General features: G+C 44.5%; 2 protein-coding genes across 3 annotated transcripts; one reads left to right on the forward strand and one right to left on the reverse strand.

The window, feature by feature from the left end:
• Positions 1 to 7,891: 7,891 nt before the first annotated feature.
• LOC6603003 (dihydropteridine reductase) lies at positions 7,892 to 9,105 on the forward strand. Its single transcript, XM_002027994.2, has 2 exons — positions 7,892 to 8,269; positions 8,368 to 9,105. Exons 1-2 carry the CDS (start codon positions 8,186 to 8,188, stop codon positions 8,989 to 8,991), a joined length of 708 nt encoding a protein of 235 aa, XP_002028030.1. The 5' UTR covers positions 7,892 to 8,185; the 3' UTR covers positions 8,992 to 9,105.
• LOC6603002 (vesicle transport protein USE1) lies at positions 9,087 to 10,189 on the reverse strand. Of its 2 annotated transcripts, none has more exons than XM_002027993.2 (3): positions 9,828 to 10,189; positions 9,388 to 9,756; positions 9,087 to 9,314 (listed from the first exon to the last, which is right to left on the reverse strand). In XM_002027993.2, the coding sequence occupies exons 1-3, from the start codon at positions 10,156 to 10,158 to the stop codon at positions 9,271 to 9,273; spliced, it is 744 nt and encodes a 247-aa protein (XP_002028029.1). In that variant the 5' UTR covers positions 10,159 to 10,189; the 3' UTR covers positions 9,087 to 9,270. The 2 variants fall into 2 exon arrangements, with proteins under 2 accessions (XP_002028029.1, XP_026849443.1); XM_026993642.1 differs by having other exon boundaries at positions 9,388 to 9,759.
• Positions 10,190 to 12,069: the final 1,880 nt, after the last annotated feature.

Raw genomic sequence — 12,069 nt, forward strand, 5'->3', positions numbered from 1 at the left:
CTCTTTGAGCGCGGCCAAGGGATGCACTGCACATCAGTGCACGTGCGTTTGTGTATATTAGTGGGTGTGCGTGTGCGTGTGCGTGTGCGTGTTTGTGTGTGTGCGTGTGTGTGTGAAAGAGATTACAATAAACACATTTTAGCAATATTACATATTTGGCCTATTTATTAAACAGGCACTGCTTCTCCCACAAGTGGGTGGAATAGGGGGAAAAGGGAGATATAGAGGTGTGTCTGTGTGAGGGAGGGGGTGGGTGGTGCGATTAGAGTTGTCGACGACGACGACGACGCATCAGCGACGCAGCTGGCACGTAGAGTGTGCTCCAATACCGAACGGTAAACGGTAAACGATAAACGGCTATGATTATCTGCTTGCAATTTCGAGAGATTCTTTATGCATTCGCATTCGTATTTTATATAAGAACAAAAAATAAATAAATGAAACGGGAAAATAAATGAAAAATAAATAATTAGATCGACAGTTAATTGCAGTGTTTTGATACCTTAAAAAGAAATCTATCAAAATGTAATCCCCTCCATAGATTACAAAACTATTGTATAGCTTTCACCTATATACATATACATATGCGTACATACATACATCAAATATGTATCCTATGTATGTATGTACATGATTGAGGAACCACTGAGGCAGAAGCTCGGGGCTTCTAAAGTTTCCACTGGATTTTGTAGTGCAGACAAGCAAAAGAAGCAACGGAAGAAGAAGGGCCAAGGAAAGATCGATCCGCAAGGGCTTATCATACTCGTTCCACTGAACAAGCAGTTCAAGGGTGAAGCAGTGCATTATTTTGAGAAGCAGTCCCGTTCAACACTAGTCTCTGGCTCTAACTAATGTTAATTGTGTTTTGCTCATAGAGAAACAATAAGCTGTGTGTTCTACAGCTGTACTTATTGTCTGCCAACCAATTACAGTTACGAGAATTAGTATTATAAGTGGCTCTCGTATGGCTATAAAGTTTTCGGATTTCGTAAGAAGCTTCCGTCGTCAACCAGCAAGCCGTGCAACTTCTATTGTCACACATTCTCTTTCTCATATGAAAGTGTCCGAAAGCGGTGTGTGTGCAAAGAGACAAGCGGCAGCGACGCTGACGGCGACAGAGGCGGCTACAACAATGGCTATATGCCTGGCCAAGCAAATACAGTTATGTTTTGACTGCCACTGCTCCCACTCTCACTCCAGTACCCGCACCCGCACCCGCTCCCACTCCCACTCTTTCATCATATGCCTATTGTTGCGTGTGTGTGTGTGAGAGCGAGTAAGTTTTTCTTTTTTTCCCCATTTTCATTTTCGTTGATTCTTTACTTATTGTGCAATGATCCATGGCCATTTAATTGCTTTTCGTTTTGGGTTTTTGGCTACAACAACAACAATAACAGCCTTCCCCTCACAGTTGTTCTCTTTCTCCTCTCTGCCCTCTGCACTGCTCCTCTGCTCTCGCTTTGCGCTAGGCTGCACTTCAAATGCTCAATTGTTGTCTATCAAGCACCCAAACCCCAATCCCCAATCCCCCACCCCCACCCCTAACCCACCAACACCTCCCGCTCTTTTTTCATTGTGGGAGGACGCATAAATAAAGCCAGCCACTGATAAAAAATGGGCGAAGGGCGAATCTAAAGCTCGTAATTATAGCCAGAGACTCGGGCCGGGCCCGTCAGTCCGTCAGCCAGCCATCGCTTTTATCAGCGCTCTACGTTTCCACTTACATAATCAGAAAATAATACAACAACAAAAAAGATGAAAAACACGTTGGAAAATCGGTCTCTCTTTCTCTCTCTCGCTCTCCCTCTCTGTGCTCGTTCGTGTGTGTGTGTGTGTGCTTGTGCTTTTCTCTGTTTGTGGAGTTGGAAAATTTAAATTCCATCAAAAGCAGCAGCAGCAGCAGCAGAAGCAGAATCATCAGCGACAGCGATAGAGAGAAACAATCATGATAATTAAATTGGGTTCACTGAGGCGTATACTTAACATTAAAACCAAACCCAAAAGCAAAAGGCAAAAGACAACAACAAAAGTAAAAATCAAAAGGCAAGCAATGCCAAAAGCAGTAGACAAACGTGGGCAAAAGCAAATCTAAAAGCAATTGGTTGCATGAATGCAATCACCACAGTCCAAATCCAAAACCATGAAGAAAATCCAAAAATGCAAATCAAATCCAAAATCAAATCCAAAATCATCTCTCGTCGACACAAAATTTTCCTCGGCTCTCAGTCGCTGTCAGCTTCTACTTCAACGTCAACGACAGAGTCGGCATCACTGCTGCGTCTCTGTCTCCGTCCCCTTCGCCGTCACCGGTTTGTCGACGCCTCAGAAAAAAACACACGAAAACACACACAGAACAAAAATATAAGAAAAACCAACAAAAAATTCTTTAAAGTATAAAAAAAAGAACCTTCAACTGCCAAAAAGCAGAAAAATCAGCAGAAAGCAGGGGTAGGTTCCACTGGCGAGTGGGGGTGGGAGGGAGAGGAGGTGGTTCGAAGCGGAACCAAAAAAATTATATAGGTTAACGCTAGCCTTCGCATCCCTATCCTCAATTGGAATTCGTGCTATATATGTACTAGGGATCCAAAGAGAGACAGACTGGGAGAGAAAGAGCAGACTAGAGAGATAGAGAGTTTTGCGGGAGAGCGGGAGAGAGACTGAGAGAGGGGATAATGCAAATTGGGGGCGAACTCCCACGCAGTCGGAAGCCAACCTCCACCCACCAACAACAATGTAAGAGAAAGAAATCGGACAAACTTGTAGAAAATGGCGGAATACTCTTTTAAAGGAAAATAATCAAGGGATCTCCGTCCAAGAGGGAGATGATAAACTTAAGGATTAACGAGACAGAATGCTACAAGCATAGTCGTCAGAGAACTACATACATATGTATGTATATGCTTATTTCTGGGAATTATTATTAGATTTGAATGATTTTTAGTATTTAGGTAGTCAATAACCATAGCAATTGTTCCAAATATGAGTTACACACATCTTGAAGTGTAAGGAAGCCCAAGGTTACCACAGGTCCGAATAAGGGAAACGTCCTTCCAAAGAACCATCCTCCTCCACCCCTTGGATAACTTTTACTCTATTTGTGATAGAGGAAAAAAGAGGGAGAGTATATCTGCTAACCCATAACCACTCATTCTACAGTTAACAATTAAATGACTCTTCATTACGGCCTCCCTTTGGGGGCCATCTAATCAATTCCCACAGGCGTGCGACCCCAAACCCCGGTAATAGGGCATAGCCGAAAATCAAAGCCACTTTTTGCGCTCTTAAGTGCAAAAATCAAACACACACCCCCCAAAGAGGCCACCCGCACGACTCTCTCTCAATCGTCTCGCTCTTTTCCTCCGACTGTGGCCGACTTTCTCTTTCACTCTTTCCTATCTCTCGCTCTCGCTCTCTCTCTCTTAGGTGCTCGTCGTGTGCATTATTTATTGCTCTTATACAGGCACGAAGACCACATGATGAAGGTGACGAAGGTACGCTGCCTGCTCCACTGTCAGTGTCAGTGCCTGCTCTGCCCCCCGCCTGCACAGCGCTCTCTCTAAATACCCTCTCTCTCGCGGACTCACTCACTCTCTCTCTCACTCTCCGTTGTATGGGCCATGTGCGTGGGGCCTCGTTAACTAGTAAACCAGCAACCTATAATGGCTCCTCTCCTCTCCCGTGTTGTTATCCCTATCCCTATCCCCCGGTCCGTATCCGTATCCGTAACCGTATCCTGTTGGAGCATGAGCACCAGCTGTCATGCTGCCTCTCTCTCTCTCTCCTTCTATCTCTGTCGCTCTCTGTTAACGCTGTTTGTTTTGCTTTGGGCCTGGTTGTATAATAAATAACTTTGAAATAAATCAAATCAGAAATAGCCAAAACGGACACATGTTAAATGGACCGAGAAATGTAAGCGGGAGGCGCGCACACACGTTCGCCCATCCATCGCATCCATCGCTCACGAAACATCTTTTTATTGGGTCACCCGTTCGTCCGCCCGGTGGATGGATGGATGGGACGAGGGGCAGGCAGCGGAACTGGTGTGACCTCAAAACGCATTAGCAGTCGGCCAGGCCAAGTCGTAATAATTTTATTGGCAAACATCAAAAAGGAGAGAAGAAAAACCAAAATAAAAGCTAACCAACCATTCCGTCTGGCTAACAGTTTCGAAAGGCGGTTGGCTCCAATTTCGGCTTTATTCAGAATTTCAAAATTCAAATAACGAGCAAACTGCAGAGGTGGTAGGGGGGCGAGCGGATAGCGGACAGCGGACAGCAGAGAGCGCTGCGACAAGTGCAGGCGTGCTCAAGGTAAAAGCGTGACAGCGCAGTCGCTGCTGCTTCCAATGCAGTCGCGTCGCCGTCGACAGAGTGCAAGATCAAGTGAAGCGAGTGAGTGCCCGAAAATGCAAGAGAGAGGGAGAGCGAATGTTCAGCGAGAGAGCGGACGACTATTTGAGAAAACGTTGGGCAGTGACGGCTTGCCGATACTTATTAGTGATCTTTAACAAAGATGTTAGTCGAAAAATATTTCATGTGTATATTTCCCCCTTTCATTTCTTGTCAAAAATTTTTTAAATATAAGTTATCTTTCACATATATATATATGTACGTATATCCCACTCAATTACAGGGTACTCTTAAGCCATTCGCGCGGGTGACAATCAGACAAACGGTTCTCCTTCTCTCTCGTTCACACACAAACACACACATTCACACCCGCTTTTTTAGGCATTTGGTAGGCGATGCTGTTTAGGCCGCCTAGCGTCAAGTGTTGACGGCCAAAAGAGCAGCACTTAAGGCAACGGCAGCCACAGCGGCAGCGGCGCAGCTGCGACTAGATAAAAAGAACAAATTGACTGAACATGAAACACGTTTTAGCCAGACCAGAGACCAGGGAGTTAGCCAGACTCTAAGCCAGAAACAGAGTTGGAGCGCGTTTGACATAGTGACCCAATTCCGGGCTTCGATTTTCTGGTTTTCTTAAGAATACACGTTTTCCGCTTAAATGAACACACACACGAAGAGAGAGAGAGAGTGTGAGAGAAAGAGAGATACAGAGGGAAGGAAGGAAAACGAGTTGAGAATTTTCGCCTGGAATTTCTGAGTTTTCCACGCAGTGACATTTACCCCATCTGTTTACCCCTCTTCACACACTTACCGTTATTTAGTGGCCGCTGCGTCCTTCCCCGCGTCCGAATATATTTTTGACTTTTATTGTTGTGGTTGCTCACACACATTACACATTATGTTGCGTTAAATTACTCGTACGGTTACTCAATCGCGACGGTACGTTGATTTAACGGACGATTCGCGGGTTTGTTCCACTACTACTCTGGTGGTGTTTTCGTTTATTGTTGTATTATTTGTGTTGTCCCGATATTCGTTTCGAATTATTATATATTTTATTTGACTACTTTTTCACTAGAGAACTTACTTCCTACAAATCACAACTAGAATGAGACTGAGACGGGCCCCCGCTCCAAGTGGAAATGGAAAAACTAACGCGCCGACTACTCTGTTTGTGTTTTTCTCTGTATTGTGTATTGTGTGTGGCACGGCACAAACATGTGTTGTGACAGTCCGGCGGCAGAGCAAGGCAGGCGGCGGCGCAGGCAAGCAAACTATAGGAAAGAAAAACCGATCGACCTCAAACAACACAACACGCTACGATTTTCCGCGCAAAACTTCTCTACTCCCAAATAACTTAACGTTTTTGTAGTGCAGTGATGTAACACAGCTGGGGCTTCGTACTAAAGCGGCTCTGCAATATAGCTTCTGTCTGTGGAACTTTGTATTGGTATTATTCTGGTGGAAATTCGGTGGAAAGTCTAGTATAGTATATTATAAGCATGGTAGAATTTTTCAAAAGGTACGACTATCGCGCGGGGGCCTATTATGTTTTCCACCCTCTCTCACGCGCTCTCTCACACGCTCTTTGGGACAATTGTGTGCATGTGAACGCAAGGTATAACTATATTAGGTGTGGCCGATGGTAGTATTAATCATCACTCTGACCGAAAACCACATATGTGGTATATATGCTGTCACAATTATGTCCCTTCAATTAAATTTGCTTACCTTTATATTTGTATACTCTGAAAGTGAAGAGAAGTTACCTTTTCAAAAGGCCAATTTTTTTAAAGAAAAAAGGCTGATTTGTGTGGCAAAACATGGCATATTAAGCGATATATGCAATTCCAAAAATGTTCTATTGGCGCGCTCAATGAGGTCCTGATTTAGAGTTTTTGGCTCTCGCTCTCTTCGAATCGGTTAAGGCTCTCTTTGAATCGATAGGCAACAAGACTAATTCCATATTTTTAAATTAGGTGCTTTAATTACTATATTTGAATCGACATATGCTGATGATTGGGTACTTGCCATGTGGTCAGTTCAACGGAGCCCAGGACTAGTATTAAAATTGGTATTGATAAGTTAGTTTTAATATGTATTTGACTGTATATAACATATCATATATCCATATAAACTTATTTTTTCATTTGGTTGGATCTAAATACAGCAAACGGAAACGACGCGATTTTTGCTTTCGTCCCAGGCTCTATAATCTAAAACATATCAATTTAAGAAAATGTATTTATTAATTACGTTTTAAAAAAGTTTGAAAAATAGTATCATTATATAAAATTAACGAGACAGGGTATACAAAGGTCCATACTCCGGTTGACAAGCAACAAGTAAGAAATGACATTCAACTTACGTTGCCACTGTTTTCTTGTTGAACTTTTTGTTTAAACCTTGTTTTAGTCAAAATACCGTAAATGGGAGTACTTAAAAGTATTTAATCTTGTAGAAAATATATACATCAATGGGATAAAACTATGTGGGCAGGGTCGAAGATTTTAGTTAGCCAGAATTATACTACGGAATATCTAAATTGAGCAATAGGAACGTTTTACGTTTTTTGTTTGACCTTTTCTTAGGCAAAGTCCATAAAAGGAAGTATTTAAAAGTAAAAAATTGATTCATTAATCGGATAAAATTACGTGGGCACGGCTGAGGATTCTATCTAGCTAGTAATATTCCCTGGAATATCAAAAACGGAGAATATGTCTAAGAGAACTTCAATTCGACAGTATATTTACGGTATATTTTTAAAATGGGACGGTATATTTCGGTATATTTCTGAGGGTCAGACCGTTTACTTTATCGGATTTTCTTATTTTCTTGCCACCACGTCTAGCTCACACACCTCGCAATTTTTAAATTTGTCTTAATATTTCCTTGTATTTTCCAGTATATTTTAAGACACGTAATGAACTTACCCTCTTGAGCAATGCACCAATGTAGAAACCGTGCATAAACACCACTAAGAGCCAAGTCCCAGGACGCATCGAATACTAATTCGCGATCAGCATCGAATCCCGGGTCGGGATTCAGAGGTTTTTCACACTGGCGCTTCCATGGGGCTTATATGAAAAGGAAACGGGCAAAAAATTTTGAAACGTACACATTTCCCCTTCAGGTGTCGCCTTTGGTAATTACTTGTAAATGTAGTTCATATGTAGCAAATGTGTAGTTAGCGCGTAGTTACATGTAGGGAAATTAATTTAGTAGAAATTTTTGTTGACCGGTTTTGCTGAAACCTTGTTTTATAAACAATCCAGTAAAGATGAGAGCTGAAAGTTGACCAATCTTTTAGGAAATTAATGTAATAATCGGATAAAATAATGAGCTCAGAGCTGAGGGTCTTAACTAGCTGGTGATATTCAACCGAATATCAGAAACGATGGAATATGATGGAACTTGAATACAAATAATTCGTCAGTATATTTACGGTATATTTTGAAGTTTGTGACGTATTTTCTCAGACTGGCGCAGACACATTTTTCAGCGTTTTTTTTTAATCAAACCGATTGGCGAATTAGGCAAAAATTAAATAAATTGCCCTAGCATTAAATTGTACTACATTGAGATTGGAACTGAAAGAGCCGCTACGCCTGCGTCGCCCCCCTGTGTATGCGTACGCTTCTGTCCAAGTGTGTGTGTGTGTTGTCGACTCCAATAAATTCCCACTACCGGTAGAACTGGTCTCCACCTTGCGCGCGTTCAAAAACCCCAGCTGCTTTGAGTCATAGATAAGACCCCAGCCGAGCCTGAGCCCAAGTTCGGTTTTGATTTTTATCCCCGATCAGTTCATTTGAACCGTAAAACTGGCAGCACGCATCATGTCCGCAGGCCGAGTCGTCATCTATGGTGGCAAGGGGGCACTGGGCTCCGCATGTGTTGAACACTTCAAAGCCAACAACTACGTGAGTATCCGCTGCCCAAAGGCAAACCTTTCACCTGCAATCGACGAGTTTTAATTGTTTCATTGTTTCTCGGACAACCTTCGGCATGTGACTCCCAGTGGGTCGGCAGCATTGACTTGAGCGAAAACGACAAGGCCGACGTGAGCATTGTGGTGCCACGCGATGGCAGCTGGTCGGAGCAGGAGGCCACTGTGGTGGGTAAAGTGGGAGAAGCAATCGCTGGGGAGAAGCTGGATGCCGTGATCTGCGTGGCCGGTGGCTGGGCTGGCGGCAATGCCAAGAAGGATCTGGCCAAGAACGCCGATCTCATGTGGAAGCAGAGCGTGTGGACATCGAGCATCTCGGCGGCCGTTGCCGCTCAGCATTTGAAGGAGGGCGGGCTCTTGGCCCTTACCGGGGCCAAGCCTGCATTGGAGGGCACTCCTGGAATGATTGGCTACGGCATGGCCAAGGCGGCTGTCCATCAGCTGACACGTTCGCTTGCTGGCTCGAATTCTGGTCTGCCAAGCGGCTCCCTGGTCGTCTCCATTCTCCCTGTGACCTTAGACACGCCCATGAACCGCAAATGGATGCCAGACGCAGACTTTAGCACTTGGACACCCCTCAAGGAGGTGGCTGGTCTGTTCTTAAACTGGACCCAAGCCCAGGAGCGCCCCAAGACGGGCTCCCTGCTGCAGCTAATAACCAAGTGCGACATTACCGAGCTGATAGCCGCAGAGTAGTAAGGAAAACCACGGATCCCCATGCTGATGAAATGAATGCTCAAACCGTAATCTCAATGCTTTCGCTTGTACATAAACTATAAATACATCGCTTGGCGGCTTTCGATCGTTTAATGTTTGTCTGTTTAAACCATTTGGGGGTAACATTTGCTGAGCTTTTGATAACCTTTTGAACTCTTGAAGAGCTCGGGGAACAGAATGAACTAAAGCTTTTTTCGGATTGATATATAGAAAGACATGAAGCTTCTTGAGACTTTAGGTTTATTTGGAGACCGTAGTCTACGTTTTCTTTTTCTTCATGATTTTCATGAAAAACACCATGCCTGGAATGAGAGGTATAAACCGGCAGATTAGTGATGGATCCAAGCTTGCACTTTCCATTAATCAATGACCCACCTACAAATGTACAGAACACAAAGACAAACAGCATCCAGGCCCAGCATTTGTAGGCACTGCGCGAGTGCTGCTCTAGGGTCTCGACCTCCTTGCCGAGCGAATTGATGTTGCGATCTGCCATGCCAGAGGATTTGGTCACCAATTCGGTGTCACGTTTTATAATGCGATTGGCCGTCATCGTCTGCTCCTTGAGGTTGCGCGTCAGCGAGAGCATGTGCTCTGTAATTTTCTCCTGCTTCTGATTGTAATACTTGACAGCCTCGTTCAAGTTGTCGCCTTCGGTGGCCGGACTATTGGAGCTGCCGCTGGGACTGCCACTGCCGCCGGCGTCCTCGGCAACGCCACGTCGTCGCCGTAGGGCGTCGCCATCTACTATTAAAAACGGGGGAATTAAGCTAGTGATGGCTGTGGTCTGGTGGCTGGTTTGGCAATCGTCTCACCCTCCAGTAGATCCTTTCGCATGTGGTTGTAGTTCTTCGTGCTCTCGATCTGCCGCATCTCCTTCAGGGATACTTCCGCAGCCTCGACCTCGTTCGTTTGGATTTTCGTACTTTCCGTGTAGCCGGTGGTCAGCTTGAGGGCCTGGAGGCGCTCTTTGTACCCGGAGATCCTGCGCGCACTCCGTGAGTCGTCCATGTCTTGCAGCTCGGCGACCATTATGTCCAGCGCTTTGATGAACTTTTGCAGGCGCCAGAAGTTAGCCTCGTTCTTGGCTAGCTCCTCGCAGTTGTTCAGCATTACGCGGATGTTCACATTTAGCTTCGTGGCCATTTTTCAGCCAAAAACATAAACAATAACAAAGCCGTCAATGGACTAGAGCTCAGTGTGACCGCGGATTTATCGTTAAAATATACCGTCCGACCCTCAGAAATATACCAAAATATACCTTCTTATTTAAAAAATATACCGTCTATTATACATATTCCTGGTTCTTGATATTCCGGCGTTTATTACTAGATAGATAGCATCTTCCGCCCTGCCTACGTAATTTTGTCCAATTAATGAACCTATTTTCTATTAAACTGGTTTATTTTAGACACTTACTTTTATAGCATTTTGCGTAAAAAGAGGTTTTAGCGAAAATGGGCAAACAAAAAAAACGAGGATAGTCGTTCCTATTGTTAAACTTTGATATTCCGTCGGATATTATTAGCTAGATGAAACATTTTGCCATGCCCACATAATTTTATACGATTTAGGAATCAATTTTTTACTTAACTGGCTTATTCTAGATTCCGTTGAAGAGTTCTGGCTAACTAAAATCCTTAGTTCTGCCCACATAATTTTAGGCCGTTGATGAATAAAGTTTTTTCAAGATTGGTTAGTTTTTAGTTCTAGCTTTTATTGTATTTTGACTAAAACAAGGCTTAAACAAAATAGTTCAACAAAAAAACAGTCGCAGTGTTGCTGGTTTTTGAAGAAATGATGCGTGTATAGGCCTTTGTATATTTCGTTAATTTAATATGAAGATACTCTTTGAGCCAAACAAATCAGTGACATCACTGCGACTGTTTAGACACGTGTGATGCGCAGCACTTTCACATCCGGTGTCCACACGGCACTGATGTCGGTGAACTGCGACAGACGCTGCAGCTCCGCGCAACGACGCTCTCCGTTGACAGTGATCCGCTCCAGTCCGGTCTTGTCGTCCAGCCAGTACACAAATCCCCCCTAGGCGGCAATGTTGTTCACCTGCGATATGTGCATGAAAAAAGGGCTATCCTGTGGAGAGGGAGCAGGGGATTACAGGATCAGGTCATAGCCTCATAGCCATTACAGCCCATAGTCATTGCTTACTTGTTCTTTCCATCGAATCGCTTGCCATGGGAATAGTAGATCATATCGGACTGTTTTTCCAGGTCCAGCACCGTGACTCCTTCCAGCACGCTCATTGCCTTCGATTCGGGCCCGAACGATGGCCTGATGGCTGTCGACATCTGTCCAGAAGAGCCGACACCTTCATGGCATACACGGCAATGTTGCGAAGCTTCTGCGAGTTCGCCCAGGAAGCTAAAAGAGGCAACGTTTTAGAATAGGAGAGAGAGCTTCAGCTGGGCACGGATATTCTTGCCGGACACCGGCGGCGGCACATTCGGGCAGTCTGTCGTAGCTGGGGGGGATGCAGGGCACGTACATACTTGGCGACATCTGCGTGATTAGCCAGGGCAGCGCCAGCTCCACCGAAACCAGGCATTACATTGACTGCTCGGCTGGCTTTAGGACAATGGTGTTGCCGGTAGCCAGTGCGGGTCCCAGTTTCCAGACCAGTTTCAGCGATTTGCTCTTGTGCCACTTACTTGTTGATGAACAGTCCGTGTAGAGCACCTCTGAGCTCAGGCAGGGAGGAGTAATGAGCCACAACTGCAGCAAAGGGCGCCGCCGGTCTTCAAAACGGATGTCCACGGGAAAATCTCCCCCAGATATCTAATAGATTACTGTGTTTTGTTCCGCAATTGAGATGGCAGTGCTTCGATAAATCGCGACAGCTGATCTCTGGTGGTGGCACTTCCTTGATAGCACAATAATATCTGCAGTGCCAAAACTTTAACGATTTCTCATTTTGAATGATCATCTTATCAGCTGAAGGAACACTCAAAAACAAACGTTTAGCATCGTTCATGGTTGATAGCATAACAAGTTTGAAAGAACTAGAAAAGTATACATATCAGGAGAGTGCCGTAA

This window comes from Drosophila persimilis, unplaced genomic scaffold, assembly GCF_003286085.1.
Source record: "Drosophila persimilis strain 14011-0111.01,24,50 unplaced genomic scaffold, DperRS2 tig00000868-arrow-arrow-pilon, whole genome shotgun sequence".
Lineage (NCBI taxonomy): Eukaryota > Metazoa > Arthropoda > Insecta > Diptera > Drosophilidae > Drosophila > Drosophila persimilis.